Source organism: Pholcus phalangioides, unplaced genomic scaffold (genome assembly GCF_987345545.1).
Source record: "Pholcus phalangioides strain wild (caught in Gottingen) unplaced genomic scaffold, Ppha-v1.0 ptg000004l_1, whole genome shotgun sequence".
Lineage (NCBI taxonomy): Eukaryota > Metazoa > Arthropoda > Arachnida > Araneae > Pholcidae > Pholcus > Pholcus phalangioides.
Genome location: NW_028301597.1, coordinates 12050144 through 12068439, shown reverse-complemented (window position 1 = coordinate 12068439; position 18296 = coordinate 12050144). Strand labels below are relative to the sequence as shown.

General features: G+C 37.6%; 1 protein-coding gene across 2 annotated transcripts in view; it reads right to left on the bottom strand.

Annotated features, from left to right (window-relative positions):
• Nucleotides 1–18296, bottom strand: part of Nmt (N-myristoyl transferase) — a 338957-nt gene that overhangs the window by 260785 nt on the left and 59876 nt on the right. For both annotated transcript variants that reach the window (XM_089256021.1, XM_089256022.1), the window contains exon 3: nucleotides 3475–3622. In XM_089256021.1, the coding sequence (XP_089112147.1) occupies nucleotides 3475–3622 (148 nt within the window). The remainder of the gene's footprint in view (nucleotides 1–3474; nucleotides 3623–18296) is intronic.

The window sequence follows — 18296 nt, the reverse complement described above, 5'->3', positions numbered from 1 at the left end:
TCTTATAAAATATACAATTTGAATAAAGCATAGCATAAACACTGAAAGCCAAACTATGGAATGATTTGACATTCTCTGATTCAAGATGATTCTTGACCTTCCAAAATTTCTTCAACTGCTTGTACAGCCGGCCCCCCAGCATTCCCAGTTTCCGTATTCGTGGGTTTTTTTTCTTTATTGGAAATTTTTTTTGACAACACTTAGCAATCGTTGTTTACATGTTTTGTTTACAAAATTCGAGTTGTGCTTGTTTAGGATGGCTCCTTCTTCTAAATGCTACTGATAATGCTTTGAAAAGGTAAATAAAAGTGAAAACTTGACAAGAAAAATTGGATAATTTGACTATGCTTGGCGAAGTCAATACCTTCTGTGGTCCGCCATTACGGAATAAACGAATCTACGGTGAGATATATCAGGAAAAATTAATCTGAAATTCATGGCAGTAGCTGCACCCATGGCAGTCAAAGGTTGCCTTGGTTGCCGAAATTCCTGTATAATCGTTATTGTATTCCATTAACAGCCGTGCGGTGAACACGTTTTTGTCGGCAGCTTTGTAATTAGAATTTTTTAAATTGTTTCTTCCGATTAAACGTCTTCAGAAAGAAAATATAAAACTTTAAGCTATATAAGGCTTTTAAGAGTTCATATACCCAAGATAGAATCACTGATAGCATCCACAGAAGGAAACACATTTTATATGAACAGTATGTAGATGTGATTTCTCTATTTTACATGGAAAGACTGGCATGGAATTATATTCTGCTCAGGGGCAATGCAGAACCTGCCTTGGGGGGGGGGGCGGAAATGTAACTTTTTCTTAATTGATTAAAAAAAAAAATTTTTTTTTTTTTTTGATCAAGTCTATGGGTGCCGGGGGGACCCCCACCACTCTCGGGGAATCTCCGGATTTCTGTATTTCAAAAGTTGGCACGTCTGCATTTTATTGAAAACATTAAAAGGGAGGGATACATAGTTTTAATATGCATTGCAAGGTAATGCAAATAAATCAATGATTTTTAAAAATAAACATTGATTTTTAAATCACATTCTTTCAGAAAACATCGCCAACAATCGCTGCACCCTCTTTTACTTTCCCTTCTACCTCTGCATCATCCTGCTCTTTCTCATGATGTTCAATAAACGAGATATATAATAAAAAACCTATGGTTTCTGTTATTCGCGGATTTCTGTATTCGCGGTCACTCCCAGAACGTAACCCCACGAATACGGGGAGGCTGACTGTATATCAGGCCATTTCATAAGAAATTCACACTGGTAGAGCACTAGAAAAAATGGCACTCAAAGCGGAGTGAGCTCCAGTGTGTTCATACAAATGAAATAGCAGGCGAAAATTTCAAATTTTAATTATTAATAAAAATATTTATTAAAAGTACAAACTAAAAAAATGTTTAACGGCCGGATTATTACAGGATTTTGTGGGTTGCTCTTCAAAATTGAAGGAGACCTCAAGTACTGAAGTTAAAAACACAACACAATGAGGTAGAGTAATGGTGGTAACAGGGTACAGTTGTCAGTGGACAACGGACTACGCAATACAACAATATTTCAATTATGTCGAGACGATATTACAGGAGCCTCTCTCTACATACACGTAACTTGGTCAAATGGGTCCTAATATATGCTAGAGTTAAATGAAAACTTGAACCAAAATCGTAACAGATTTCCGTCACTCAAAAAAACGTCACAGAATTCCGTTACTTAAAATCGTCACTAATTTCAGTTGCATAGAAACAGGCCCTTTTCGAGTTTGTGATTTTATATTATAGAGTTGATATGCAGTATATATATATAGTACAAAGTATTACTTTTTACTCCAAAAAACCATGTTATCTCAGCTCAGAAGAAGGGGTGCCCCCCCCCCCCCCACCAAAGCTCAAAATAGATATAACTTTCAAAAAAAATTACAATTTTTATTTTTTTATCATAAAAAAATTCAGACACTTCTTGATAGGCCTATTTATATTTTTACATTCTCTATATATTAATCAAAAAATATAAACTAAATGCTAACATGTGGCATTTGGGATTTCAAAAATATTTACAATAACAAAGTGAGTGTTTTCAGATTAAGCTTCGAGAATAAATCAAATTATTTGGTAATCACTAATTTAAAAAAAATGGCTAGAAAAGAGACTTGAAACACTCATTAGAAAAGTAATTATTTTTCTTGTTTTAACCACTGATGCAAATCTAAGTTGTGCTTTTGTTCTTTTCAGTTTCAAGCATTTTTGAACGTTTGATCTTGCTTCCTTTACCAAAATTCACCCATTTCATATTTAGCAGCAGTGTTTTTCTGTTCTGAATTTCTAATTTAGCATAAGTGGTTTTTTTTGAGTTCACTCTTGATCATTACCTCGGTTTTATTAAACATACTTTGAGATGACTTCTTTTGCTGGGTCATTCTTAGAATACTTATTAGAAATTCTAAGAAATTTAATAGAGTGATTAAAAACTATAGATTTAAATTATTTTTAACTTACTCTATAAAAGTAAAAACCATAGAAAATAATTAAACTATTATAAATTTAATAGAATGATTCTATTTTTACAAAAAAATTCTTTCTAAATCTGTTTTCACTTCCTATTTTTCACTTATTTTGTGACCTCACTCATTTCTTTATTTTTCCACAATTGTAGACATGAATTTACCAACGACTTTTGCGTCGCAACTCCTGATGGTGAAGACTGATTCGTCATTGCTGTCTTTCCAGTGTCATAATACGTTCTTTCTCGAACTTTTCCATTCTGCTAAAGGATGCACGAATGTTTCGTCAAGTACAGCTAGTCAGGGAAAATCTATGCAATTTAAAAAATTAGTAAGAAACGCATAAATCAAAGGATCAAGTATTTTTTCGTTTAAAAAAAAAAAAAGCCGAAAATAGCAATTGAAGGGTTTTTTCATTGTTCGGTGGGGGAACTGCAATTCACATAATTTGACCATATTTTAAACGTTGTCGGAAGCATGGGTGCCAAATAAAATTGTGAGGTGGACAAATGATGTTATCAGAAAGTCAGCTTTTATTGTGATGCAAATTCAAATTTTGTTAAGGGAAAATTTTGTTTTTGGCCCAAGATGACGCAGAATTGAAGAATTTTGGCATTTTAGTAGCAGAAATGTATTAAAATCTGGAAATTGTAGCAGCTTTTAGCAGATTTTCCACTCCTGTAGAGATGAGTTTTTGAAAAGTAAAATTCCCATAAATGTGAGGGGATGGTGGCTATATTTCCTGTGCAGGTGTGTGAAATTCTTTCCGAAAATCATCATTTCTACATAACATTCAGTTTTCTGTATGTCTTGAATGGCATATTGTTTAGTACCTGAGGACATGTTTGTGAATTGGAGGTTGTAAAATTTATCAGCTATTGATATATTAGGCTGAGGAAAAAGCTGTCTATTTTGGATAAAGTTCACACAGTCCTACCACAAATAATAATAATTCTCAGCAAAATTACCTAATTTTGGTACAGGTTGTGTATCCCAAAATTCGTACCGCTTTCGCAACGCTTCTTCTTGGGTTTTCGCTGGTCCCTGATGCACCATGTTAAGATTTAATATCTCCATAGCCTTTTTGATTTCTTGAAGTTTATGTAGTGATAAGCCCTACAGAAAAAGAAACAAGTACAGTAAATAATAAACAATGACACACACATCTTTTGTATTCTAACATTTACCTATATATATTGTAGAGATAATAGAGCATTTTAAAAATATTACTTAGACAAAAAAACAAAATTACAGCCGAGTTTGCTTATAATCAGGGCCACAACTAGATACTTAGTCACCCAGAGCAAACTGGAATTTTTTTTGCATGTAGAAGATGAAGTTAAAGGGTAAATTTGATGTTCCTTCTGGTCCAGTGCACCAGACCCACCTGCTCACCCGAAATGCAGCCCTGCACCATAAACGAGGGCTACTCTGTGACAGCAGGTAAAACATTGTGCCACATATTTCCACAACATGCTTTCCAATCTGCATCTCTTATTAGATACCAATAAGAGATGCAGAAATAAATGAAACCACCACTTTGAAATTGCTTATCAATAACAATGCTGCATTTATATGATACGATGCTTGTAGTGACGACATAAAATGTAATGAAAACTTAACGATTTTATATACGAAAGAAACATAACGAGAAGGATGACACGTGTATACAAATCGGTGGTACAATTCCAACTGACATTTTTTCTTTTTTTTACAATCACCACGGAGCATGAGGAGGGTGCGCCATCTATACAGATAAAAACGCACTACAGCACTCCCCCTCCAGTCGAAGACGAAACATTTAAGAGAAGAAAATTTGAATAATAATCATACAAATAATAAAAAAAAATTGCAATATATATATATACCATACATAATTACGAATCATATAGCTAATTTCGAAGGGTCAATACGAAATCGCACTCTTCGGCCAGACCTGGAAATATACTGATTTTTGAACGTGTCACATAAATTATTATTTAACATAAAACATGGCTTAAGGCGATCTATGGATACATTTTTATGATTGCCATTAATGTTCAACATAAAATACTTATCACTTCTTGAAATAACTTCAAATGGTCCGGTGTATGGTTGTTGTAGAGGTTTGCGTACGCAGTCTTGTCAGACGAATACTGATGGTGAAGTTAGCAAGTCTGTCGAGACGAAGGGCTTAGACGAATTGTGATGAGAGGTTGGTACTGGTCTCACACGGGAGAAATGGTCTCTCAGTCTCTGCAAGAAGTCATATCGAGGTAGGACGTCTCGCTCATCCGAGTGCCGGAAGAGTTCACCAGGAAGGCGTAGGGCTGTGCCGTATACCAACTCAGCGGTTGATACTTGGAGGTCTTCTTTGATGCCGGAACGTAACCTCAACAGGACTGTAGGTAGAACCTCTGTCCAGCGCTCGTTACCTTTGAGGACACACATCAGAGAGGCTTTGAGATCGCTGTGGAATCTCTCAACCTGGCCGTTACACTTTGGATTGTAGGCAGTGGTGCAGGATTTTTCAATGCCGCACAGCCGTGCAAGAGAGCGAAATAGATCACTCTCAAACGGATGACCTTGATCTGTGGTCAACTTTTCAGGAACGCCAAACCGACACACCCAGGTAGAAAAGAATGTCTCAGTTGTAGTTTCAGCGGTTTGGTTAGACATTGGTACTACTTCGGGCCACCGTGGGTACCGATCAACGTATGTCAAGAGATACGTGTATCCTTTAGAGGGAGGCAAGGGTCCGACAATGTCCAGATGAACATGTGCAAAACAAGAATCAGGAACCTGGAAAGAGCCTAAAGGAGACTTGGTATGTTTGATAACCTTGGACTTCTGGCAAGCGATGCAAGTACGACACCAATCTTTGCAATCGATTTCCAAATAAATCGTTTGCGTACCATACCTAGAGTGGCCTTTATCCCAGGATGGGACAGATTATGCACAGAGTCGAACGCTAGACGTCGCATTGAAACGGGTACATACGGGCGTATATCGTCAGTAGACACATCGCAGTAGATATTAACACCGGAGATATTGAAGCGTTTTAGCTGAAGCCCAGTTTCACTTTGAAGCAAGGTATGCAATTCATCATCATCTGCCTGAAACCGTGCCAATTCTGCATAATCGATTGTACAAGGAGTGTGGATTTAACAAATTCTTGAGAAAACATCAGCTATGACGTTACTATCCCCAGGCAAATATCATAAATCTGTCGAAAACTGACTAATATATTCAAGATGTCTAAGTTGCCGGGGAGAACATTTATCGTTACGTTGTTTGAAGGCATACGTGAGAGGACGATGATCACTGAAAATTATGAAGTTGCGTCCCTCCAAAATGTGCTTGAAATGCTTAACAGCTGAATATATTGCTAAGAGCTCTCTGTCATATGTACTGTACTTTTTTTCAGTCGAACTGAGCTTGCGTGAAAAAAATGACAATGGTTGGGTTTTGTTTCCTATTTGCTGTTGAAGGACTGCACCCAATGAAGTGTCGGAAGCATCGGCAGTCAGAAACAATTTTGCATTCGGAACAGGATGGGCCAGAAGTGCGGCGTTGGCAATTGATTGCTTGCATGACAAAAAAAGCGGATTTGGCCTCCTCAGACCAAACTATTTCAGTTTTATCTTTTTTTATCTTGCTTTTTGCTAATTCATGCAAAGGAGCTTGCACCCTGGCTGCATCTTTAAGGAATCTGTGATAGAAATTTACAATTGCCAAAAAACGCTTCAATTCAGTCACTGTTGATGGCAATGGATAATCGAGCAATGTTTGTACTCGATCTGGTAAAGGTGCAATCCCATCGGGAGAAACAAGAAAACCCAGAAAATTAATTTGACGTTGACCGAATACACATTTAGATGGATTGATCACGATACCATAGTCATTTAGTCTTTGAAAAACACGTTTTAAGTCAGCTTCATGAGATTTTTCGTCAATGGAAGCGATTAACAAATCATCGAGATATGCGTAACAACAATCTAAGTCACGAAATGCTTCGTCAATAAAACGCTGAAACGTTTGAGCTGCATTTTTCAGGCCGAAGCACATATAAACATATTCGTATAGCCCAATGGGCGTAACTATGGCGGTTTTGGGAATGTCTTTAGGATTGATTGGTATTTGGTGATATGCTTTTATTAAATCGATTTTTGAAAAAATCTTTTTACCACTCAAGTTGATGGAAAAATCCTGTATATTTGGAAGCGGGTATCTATCTGGGATGGTTATTGCATTGAGTCCGCGGAAGTCCCCACAAATTCTCCATTCGTTGCTTTTTTTGGGTACAAGATGGATGCGACTCGACCAAGGGCTTTTTGAGGGCCGAATTATACCTTGTTGCAACAGTTCATTGAATTGTTTTTTAACAGCTGCAAGTTTTTCAGACGACAATCTTCTAGCTTTTGCGAAAACCGGTGGTCCCGTAGTTTCGATGAAGTGCATGACAGAGTGTTTCTTTAGAACTGCATTTAGAACTGAGCTGGTAAGCTGAGGAAATTTGGCTAATATGCGGTGGTATGGAGAATCACCAGAGATCGGCGTTAAACCAAAAGAGCCGTTTTGGGATTCTAAACCATTCACTGATAGCGATGTTTCGTTATCGATCAAACGAGAATTTTTAACATCTATAAGCAAACCAAATCTTTCCAAAAAGTCGGCTCCAATAATGGGATGTGAAACATCTGCCACAGTGAAAACGAAAGGAAAGTCCCTCCTTAGTCCAAGATTCAGAACTAGATTTTTGTTGCCAAACGTTTGGATTTCGGATCCATTTGCAGCATACAGTGAGAGTTTGTGAGGTTTTGTCAAGTTAGTCAGGCGTTTCGGAAAACAACTGATTGATGCGCCAGTGTCAATTAGAAATCGGAAACCCGTATTAACGTCGATGACAAATAGGCGACTATGGAGAAGGCTTTCGTCAGCTGTCGCCGAAACAGACGAGCCCACTAGTTTTCCTGAAATTGACATGGAGGAATACATTTATGAGCTTTTTCTCCAAACTTCTCATGGTACCAGCAAAGCCTTCCGTTTTTCAAAGCATCGCCGAATTTATTTCGGCTACGAGATTGAGATCATTTGCGATAACCGCGAGATGGTCTAGGAGATCGCGAAAGCCTTTCAAATGATTGCCGTAGCGAAGCAATTTCGTTTTTCAAATCATCAAACTCTGAAGTGTGAGACACAGCTGAAGTATTAGATGACACATTAGAAACTTCACATATTTTGTCGGCTATTTTCGCTAACCCAATTAACGGTTCACTAGAAGCTTGTAATATTTGTTGGGAGTGCAACGGTAATCTCTGCATCCAGAGATTTCTCAAAATGTCACTTTCCATTTTACCCTCAGCTAACGTTTGCATTTCGTGCAAAAGCTGGGACGGGCGTTTGTCGCCTAGTTGAAGCTCCTGGAGTAACATTCGCAATTTGGAAGATTCTGATTGTTGAAACTGTTCCAGCACGCGAGTTTTGAGAGTCTCGTACATGTGCTGTTGGGGAGGATTGCGAACGATATTAGAAACATAGTTCAAAACTTTGCAATCAAGAGCTCCTACATCGGCGTGAAATTTAGTTTCATCGGCGGTTATGCCTGCCATTTTGAATTGTGACTCAATTTGAAGAAACCAAATCTCTGGATTTTGAACGGAGGGGCTCGAAAGGCAACACGTGAAACTTCAGCTGATGCAATAGGTTGAGCCATGACAAATGCAAGTATGGAGACCGGCAAATCGAGAGTAGAAAGTTTATTCCTCACCTTGAATTTCCAGGAACGTCTCTATATTGGGTAGAAATGAGTAGACTTGGCTTGAAAAAAAAAAAATAGTATATCCAAAAGACTAGGAGATTAGAAAAGTTTCATCTTTGAAGAGCGTACGAACGGAAAGCACAAGGCGCGAAAACGAAATTTAAACGATGGAGAAATTAACTTCAATGTCCAAAATCAGATGCGTCCTATAGGTCACCAGTGATCCGATGCTTGTAGTGACGACATAAAACGTAATGAAAACTTAACGATTTAATATACGAAAGAAACATAACGAGAAGGATGACACGTGTATACAAATCGGTGGTACAATTCCAACTGACATTTTTTCTTTTTTTTACAATCACCACGGAGTGTGAGGAGGGTGCGCCATCTATACAGATAAGAACGCACTACATATATTTGCATATATATTATATCATACTATATATTCTAGCTGCCTTTGGCACTGATATGTGTAAGTTATTATATGTATTTTGAGCTAAAAAGGCTTACTTAATTTCCTTTGCTATATAGACGAGGAGTGTTTTTTAAGTAAATACCATTTTGAAATTCTGCCGCTGCAGCGCTGCGGTCGGCATTCCGCACACAAGCACTGTGTACCTAAATCTGTTAGCAAACAAAAGACGCCATTACGGAAATATGCGACTATGTTTAAGTTTGTTTGTGAGTATTTAAAATGGCTCCGAAGATTAAGAATGCCTCTGACTGTGAAATACGAGCTGTGATTCATTTTCTTAGTGCTAAAGGCGTGAAAGCGGCTGAAATTCATCGTTAGATCAGTGATGTATATGGAAGAAACATTCTGAGCAATGGAATGGTACAGAAATGGGTTAGAGCTTTTAAAGATAGCCGCACAAATGTTCATGATGAGGAATGGAGTGGGCGCCCCTTTGGGTCTCACGTTAAGTGTTACCGATGTCCCGATAATCCCCCCCAGCTAATACTAGGTCCTTCCCCCGGATAAAGACCGAGTTGAGTCAGAATGACTTTTTGCGGTTATGTTCAATGTAAGTGGTTATTGATTTTAAAGAAATAATTGTTTTCAATTACCTTGTTTAATTAGCAGAGGGCCGCGGACTTCCTCTGGTTACATATAATCCATTGTCTTGGTCTTACCCTCAATAGCCTTACCGATATCGTGGGTAAAGTCCGGCTGGCTTCAGTCACGATTATCGAACTGTTGCTGGCCAAAAATACAGAATATCCGAAATAATTGTTATTGTGTCAGAATATGCAAATCAACGGATTTACGACATAGTTTTCCTGATGCGCCAGAGGAAACACGTTCTTTCAATGCGCAGGGACAAACCTGTTCTTGGCTATTATAAATAGGCTGGATAAACCAGAAGTGTGGCATTCAATCTTCTAACTTCAAACAGTTCGTTCTCTTCACTCTACTCAGGGGGTTGATGGTTGACTAACCTCTACTAACTAGTAGTTGTTGTTTTTGTTGTGATGTTACCAATGTCGTAAAAAGGTGATCTAAGCTAGGCTACTCCGGCTGGTCAGGTAGTTGTTCCGAATATAATCTTCTTGTCAACTAATAGTCATTTGCCTTCTAGTAAGTTGGAAACTGGTTCCTTGAAAGGGTCAGAAAATTCTTAAAATGACACATCAGCCTGCAGTTATGTTCTACCTAGGTCTTCAATGTTGTGCCAATGATCGATAGCATGTTTCATCGATGGATGTGATTCAATGATTCAACAAATTGTGCAACTTCGGAAAGGTGCTCCGTCTCCTGTAGGTAAGTGGTCAACATCATCCGCCTCACTTGAAAACGGGACATTTTGTTCTCGACGTAGGACTTAGAGTTGTTGTATGATGTCTCGCTGATAATAGGAATTGATCCTCGGCTGTATGAGGCAGAGTTGGTCTGATTTTGCCCAACCCGAAAAAACAGAACAAAAACTACACCCCCCAAAACTGCACTTACTCGCATACAATATACTTTCTAATGATGTTATTGCATTGTCATACCTTTGTGGGGGCCACAGATAGAGTATGCTTTTATTGCATTGTCTATATATACTCTGTCCCCCCCCCCCAAGGGTGAGGCTTGCAGGACTCCAGCCTGGGGCAAATATTATTTTTGATTTTTTTTACACTATAAATTCATTACAGAGGGGCCCCACGAAAGATCTCTGCCACGGGGTCCTGGCTCCGGGATGTGGGGGAGTTATGACTATCTTAAGAAAAATACATAAATAAATCTGCATTCAATGCTACTTAAATTATATTTCTTTCCATTATATTTTAAATGTCTTTTTTTTTACAAGTAAAGAAAATAAACATTTTCATGAATCAACTCACACAATTATCAATCCTTTTCGATATTTCTCAATTCTTTTGATTTGAGCTATCTATACACTTTCACTAATATTTCTTTGCTTTTTCACATCCAAGTTTGTTTCTCAGTTTTGACCATACTAGTCCAAAAGTAGAAAAAATTCTCTCAATAGATGTGGATGTAATTGAATGCAGGTCTTTCAAAAATTTGCAAAAGTCTGCATTCAAAATCTTATTTTTTTCTGCCTTGCAACGCAGGATTTTCCACCACTTTTTTACTTCAGCTGACTCCCACATTTTGTGAAAACATTTTGTTCTTGGATAAAAATCTGCATCTTCTATTTGAAACATCTGTAGTGCAATAACAAATTCTGTATTCAGTTTTTCAATCCATTGTTCAGCGGAAGCTTCTTGTCCCTCAGTTAATCTTTTTCCTCTCAAAGCAGGATCAGTCATACTTGCAAGGAAATGAAATGGAGTTAGTGCTTTTTCAAAATGATGTGCTACACACTCCTTATACGAAGATAATTTTTTTACTTTCCAATACATCTAGCCATATTTCTACTGTATGTCCAAGAGTGCAGCTATCTCTTTGTAAATTATAGACTTTACTAATACTCGATAACTGCACTTGCAAGTTGGCACATTCTCTATTGTTATCTAAAAACATCACAATACTTTTTTTCAATTTCCTTACATTCAATAGATATTTCTATGTAGTTTTGGTAATTATGGATGAATGAAGGCAAGCTTCTAAAGAATTCCACCTTGTTTCATTAGGTAATTGCGGCTTTTGCCCATCTTTTTCCTTAAGCCACCCAAGTGGTCTATGGTGTTGTCTAAAATATTTTTGTATTTCTACTACATATTTTACCACATTTTTTAGGGGTGATATCTATAACAAGAATATTCATAAAATGGGCTGAGCAACCAAAAGCAAGGACATGTGGATGGTTTTGGACAATTATGTCTTAAAATTTTTTCATTTTGTTCTCGTTATCACAACAAACAGCAAAAACACATTATACTCTTGCTTATAGTATCCATAGCCCTTCTGCACAGAATTCTGCTGTTTTCTTCTGTGAGCCGCATTCGACAGCATCTATTAAGTGGGTGCTCTTGCCAGTGTGGATACTCATTGCGATGATGGAGTCAGCATTTGCATTTGACCAACCATCCAACATCAGAGTCATAGTTGAATTTTTCATTTCCTCTGCCATTAGAATATCAACAGTTTTATCTGCCTCATCTAATAATGATCCAGCTAATTTCTTCCTATTAGAAGGGATATAACCTGGATGCAAAGCATTAACCATTTCTCTAAATGCATCACTAGCGGCTACATTAAATGGTATATTATTAGCATAAAAAAATTCGGATACTTTTCAGTCAAGAACTAACCTCTGGCAGTCACTTGTTTTAAAAATAAATTGTCCTATTGGCCTTTGGTTTTTGATGTTCCAGCATCCACAATAGTATTGGAACTTTCGCATGTAGAAACATTATCTTCAAGAGATTGCTTTCTTTTCAATGAAGTAGATGTCTCTTCACTGCATGAAGATTCATTATCATCAGTGTTTGATGAACACAAAAACAAGGAATGAGCTTCCGATTTCTTGCATTTATTCACATGAGCACGTATTCCTTCCAGTTTTGCATTAACTATGGCATTGCAAAACTTGCAATGTCACTTGCCATATGTTATCAGCTTTATTCACCATAGTCCATTCAATGGACTGTTTTCTTGTTTCCCTTTCCCTCTTAAAGGAAAGTGTTGCAAACAAATAAAAAAAACTAAAATTATCTAAATACAACTTATTTAGTATTATATAAGGCATATACTTTATCTAAAAAAAAATTAACTCTTAACCTACACTATTTGTTTAGAGGAAAGATTGATGTGTTTCAGAATTTAGTTGCTTACAAATAATTTGTTAGGATTTTCGTTTTTTTTTTAATCATAATTCTAATAAACTGCTATACTATTTCTTATCATTTGGGAACAGTGTTTCCCCACTAGAGGTGTTTGAACTCTGGTTGCGTTTGAAGCACACACTAAACCAGCTAAAATCTTTATCAATATTGATTTAATGTGTTCTGTGCTAATTATTAATATACTTATATACATAATAATTGTCATAAATTACCCAGTCTATTATACTTATTTACAGCATATATAACTTTCTTTCCTTATGCTTCAATATCAAAAACCCTGAAAAAAACTCCCAAAAACCCTAAAACCCAGTGGGTTGGGTTTTTCCAGCAAAAACCCGTGTTTTTGCCAACCCTGGTGTGTGTGCACTAAATATTATTACATTTTGATTGGATTATGTGATTTGTATATCTTTTGCAGGATATAATAAAGCTTCCCCATGGGCCGGTTAAGAGAATAAATTTGTTTGGCGATATGGTTTTCCCATAGAAACTTGTGATCACCGCAGGCATATGCAAGATTTTCTGGGGGAGGGGGGGGGGGTCACATTTTTTCCTGCAAGCTAACACTATAATCTCAGCTCTATTGGTGGTGGTGTTAGAACTCCAAAACCTCCTTTGCATATGCCAATGGTGATTGTGGTTCATGGCCAGCAGGGCTTCAACTGGGGGAGGAGAAGTGGGTCTCTTGCCCCGGACCAGAGAATGTGCAAAAATTCACTTTTTATAGGTGACGTAAAGATGATGTCATCTTTGAAATTACAAGGAAGCGCCAAAATATGTGCTTACCTCAGCTGATCAAGTGAATTTAGGTGCGGCTCTGATGGATGGTATACAACGTCAAAGTCTCTCGATTCAACGATAATGCCTCTACTATATTTTTCATCAGCGGAATAATGTTATATCAAGCTTTTGCTGAAATTTTATTATGAACATACACAGTATCAAATTTATCTTCAGTTTCTCTGAGATAAGATATCCACTGCATTCTATAGTTTAGCTGTTCATCAACAAGTAAGTGTACTCATACTACACTAAATGAAACTACTTTATAGTCTAAATAACAAACGACTTTGAAACGTGTTTTACACAAAATAAAATTTATAAACAAACGTTTAATTTTACTTCAATTTAAAACATAAAAGATTTTATCTTTATCATAAAATATATCTTATATTTAATATGCAACGATTTTTTGATGAAACAAAGCATTTCCGTTATGTAGGAGTCGAAAAATATATGAATTTATTGAATAATAATAATACTGAATAACTATTGTGATTGGCATTGGCCAACGCATCAGCCAAAAATGCAACTGAAATAATTCAAATATTTATGTTAGTATGTTCACTCCCATAGGTGCCGGAACTTAGGAACTGAGGTCATTCGAGCCCTCCCCCAACGAAAATTTCAGACAATGCAATGCACCTTCCTCACCGGCATATGTGCTTGAGTTCTGTATATACCGCAACTACCCGCCAATGTTTTCTTCATGTCACCGTCTCTATTCACTCCACCTATTCAACTAAGCAACTTGACAATTCTGTTACAGTGAAACCTCGTTTACATGACGTTCAAGAGGTCGAGTCAAAATGTTGCATAGGTATGTAAGTCGAATAACTGAGAATTTTTTAAAAATGATCCTCTTCCCCAGTGCCGTAACTAGCCATTCCTGTGCAAGGATTTGCAATTTATGCCCCTTCTGGACCCATTCTGTGCCACGTCCAAGAGGGCCTTGTGCAGGTGCACCTGCCTAATTACGACACTGCTCTTCCTCCATGAAGGATAAACCACCCAGAAGGGGCCTCCCCTCCGACGATAGTCCAGGAAGAGGTCACCCACACTTTTTAGTTTTAGTTCCTCTATTTTTATCCTTTTACTCTGTTTTTATATGTGTATGCTTGTTGTAGACAAGGACAAATCATCCTCCTTAAATAAAGAAATTAAACATCAGTTAATTGTTATGATTCAATACTTTCCTTATTGAGGATCTTCTTCCCATCAAAAGAATCTTTAACATAGTGGCGTCCTTGACAGGATGTATCCTCTGCTGACACCAATATTTACGAAATTTGTGCTTGCACTGTCTCCAAGCACTTGAACTTATCAGTCAATTGTTTCAATGAAGCATCATGATTAACTAGCTTGGAACCATCTGCCAAAGCCACTTCGATACTCATACAGCATTTCATGAATGAAGCACAAAGATTTTTATGAGCCGCCTTCAAAAATTTGATATTCATATTAAGAACACATATCCTATTGTCACTGACGCGGATGACACTATGGAAGACACTATGTTGCACAACAACTAAAACATTTGTTTTATGCTGATAATTGTATAGCTGGAGTGAATAGTCTAGAGCAGCAAGAAAAATTCATTGAACAGGCTTCACAATTAATGTCGCAGAGCTGTTTCAATTTGAGAGGTTGGGAGAGCAACGTTCCCAATAAATTACTATCAAAGTGTTCAGGAATAATGTCCGGGTCCAAGAATGCACATGGTGTACAGGTTGAAAATAAGAAATTTTTAACAATTTTATCTACCATCTCACATATTTTTCATTTTTTTTACAGGGTCTTGAAATGTTTATAGATTCCACAATTAATTTACATCCAAGTTCATTGAAAGTAACAATGTTGTCACTATCACTAAAATGATTTTCTGAAATATTTTGCTTTCCAATTAGAGTACAACCTAACTTGGGTTCAATTACTGTTAAACCACAATTTAATTTAACAGAATTTCCCACTACAATCTTTCCAATTACATCCCAATAGCAAATTAATTTCATGCTCTGCCACTTGCAAATCTGATATGTCAGTCTTTCTAGTCTTCGCCGTCGTTGTGACCGGACGTGCTTTTATCACGCTCCGCTCACAGACCAATAGCAGCAGTTTTTTCCGTAACCGTTGTCGGGAGATTACCGAAGGATTATCTGTCACTTCGGTTTGCCATTTTGCGTATTTCTTGTTCTCGCGAGTCTACTTAGCGTGTTTTTAATTTTTGGGTCATATTCTGCAATGTTTTCTTTTTTTCTAGCGCATCTTTGGATTCCGAGATAAGTGGTTTTTTTTTTGCCTCAATTTTTTTTATCTCTCGATGGTATTTTCGGTTGATTTAAATTTTATTTTCTCCCCCTCATTTCATTTTCAGTTTATTTTCGCCAGGTTTGTGACTGTTGATTTTGTTGATAATCAACTGTTTTGTGCCATTTTTTCGTGTTCTTTCCCCGTTTTTTGATATATTTTTGTGAGTTTTGGGCATTAGTGTTAGCGAACAGTTTCCCGGGTATTCCCAGTAATTTTGTCTTTTTGGGTCCCATTGTTTTTGGATAAATTGCACTTTGTAGCTTAATACTTTTTTTGAGTGTGTTGTATTCTTTTATTATATATTTTCTTCGTGATTTAGTGTTGAGCATTCTATTTTACTTAATTTTTTCGTACAATCTCCTACGTATATTTCGCATTGTAATGTATTTTAATTTTTTTTAATTTCTTGTTAACGTTTCTCATTTTCCTATTTTTAATTATTATTATCTAGTTTAGCAATAGTGTTAGTATACCTCGACTAATGTTGTGTAGAACTTGCGACGTGAGATTTCCCTGGTCTAGGGGTATAGTAGCTGATAGTTTCAATTGTAAAGAGTGCTTGGGTAGGGAAGGGTTAGAACTCGAGATCGAAGCCTTACGGGAAAAAGTTAGGGTTCTAGAGGGCCCGGTTATAACGGAGCCGGAGCCTCTTGTCGTCAAGCCACCTGTTGATGAAGAAGCAATCCCCACGAACAACGACACTTTAGAGGGCGAATGGGTGGTCGTGGATGAGGTAGAGGGGGATAGTGATAGGGGTTTAATCATCGGCGATTCTATGGTTAGGGAACTTGGGAACAGAGTGTGTAGGGATTTTCGGGGTTTTGAGCGCTGTTGTCTTCTTGGGGGGAAGATTGGCAACGTTTGAGACGTTTTTCATCGCCGAAAGTTGCCCTTGCGGGTGATTCTGTGGGTGGGAACAAATCAGGTACAAGCGAATATTAGTGAGTCTCTGTCAGAGTACCGGGATTTACTATTATCCGCTAGGGAGGGGGGTTCAGATGTGGCAGTGATTCCAGTGCTGCCAAGAGGTAGTAGAAAGTATAGGAGTAGGATCCAACAATTCAATATAGGCCTGAAGGACATTTGCTCCTCACTTGGGGTCACGTTTTTGGAGCTTCCCGCATTTACTGATAGGTGGCTTCATTCAGATGGGATACATCTAAATAAGAGGGGGTCTGGGAGGTTTACGATAGTCTTAGGTTAGGTTTTTTACTCCCAGACCATGTAGTCGGGAATGCGGGTTAGTTAATGATAATCATAAAAGTACTGATGGGGAACTACCCACCACTGACTTGAATGGCTTCTTGATTGACAATAAATCACGGGGTAAATTAAAATGTGTGTTAATAAATGCCAGGAGCTTGGGTAATAAGAAAGATTTTTTAGAAACTATGATGGTTGTGGAGGGCCTGGATCTTAAAGCCATTACTGAATCTTGGGCAAAGGATGGGGATGAATCTTTCTTACACATCAAAAGGATATGATACTTTTTTGAGAAATAGATCAGATAGGAAACGGGGTGGAGTGTTGATATACGTGAAATCCTGTTTGAAGCCTAGAGAGTGTAACGTGAAGAGAAGCGATATTGAAACTGTATGGGTTGAGCTTGAGAATAAAAGACATTATAAACTTATTGTTGGGGTTTGTTACAATCTACCGAATAGGGATCCAAACTACATCGCCAAATTGCATGATGAAATTTCCTACATGTGTAAGCGTAAGAAGGTTTTCATACTAGGGGATTTCAATTACCCAGGTATTGATTGGGAGAACCTTTCATCTGGAAATCAGTATGAAAGAGACTTTCTTAAGTTGGTGCTCGAAAATTTTTTGTATCAGCATGTATCAGAAGCCACTAAGGGTACTGCTATTTTGGATTTAGTTCTTACTAGTTCTGAGGATCTAGTTGAACATGTTTCAGTGGGGGAAGAGTTTTCTTCCAGTGATCATCGTATCGTCAGATTTCACTGTAACTTTTCCTCGGGTAAGGTTGATAACAAAAGACTGGTTCCTTGTTTTCGAAGAACTAACTTTGATGTTCTGAGAGGAAGGTTAGCGGAAGTTTTCAAAGACTGGTTGGAATCAGTAGGGGTGGTAAGTCAATGGGAGGAATTTAGTACGAAATAGTCCTCTGTTTTGCACGACGTCATACCCTTTGTTCGAAAAAGGCGTGCTTGTACATCGCACCCTCTATGGTTCACGGATAGCGTGCGTAACCTCTATCTTGAAAAGAAAAGAGCATTCAGAGAGTATAAAAGTGGACGAGGTGACCTATCATTGTTTACTGATAAAAGAAGAGTTTTGAAGAAAGCCATAAGGGATAGTAAAAAGGAAGTTGAATCTACGTTGGCAGATAACATTGACTCTGACCCAAAATCATTTTTTCGATACGTCAATAACGGATGTAAGGGGACAGTTGGCCCCCCTCTCGATAGGAGGGTCTAGGTTAGAGAGCAATGTTGACATGTGTAGTGCTTTCAATGACTTTTTCGCGTCCGTTTTTAACAGAGATAATGATATTCAATATACGGGTGTTGCATGGGGAAATAAAATCCTCAACGATATTCAAGTGGAAGATATGGAGGTCCTAAATCTTCTAAAAAATATATGTACGAGCAAAGCACCAGGACCAGATGATATCTATCCCAGGGTCCTCAGGGAATGTGCTAATGACTTGTTAGGGCCAGTCACACAGATATACATGAGTAGTGTTGCTGA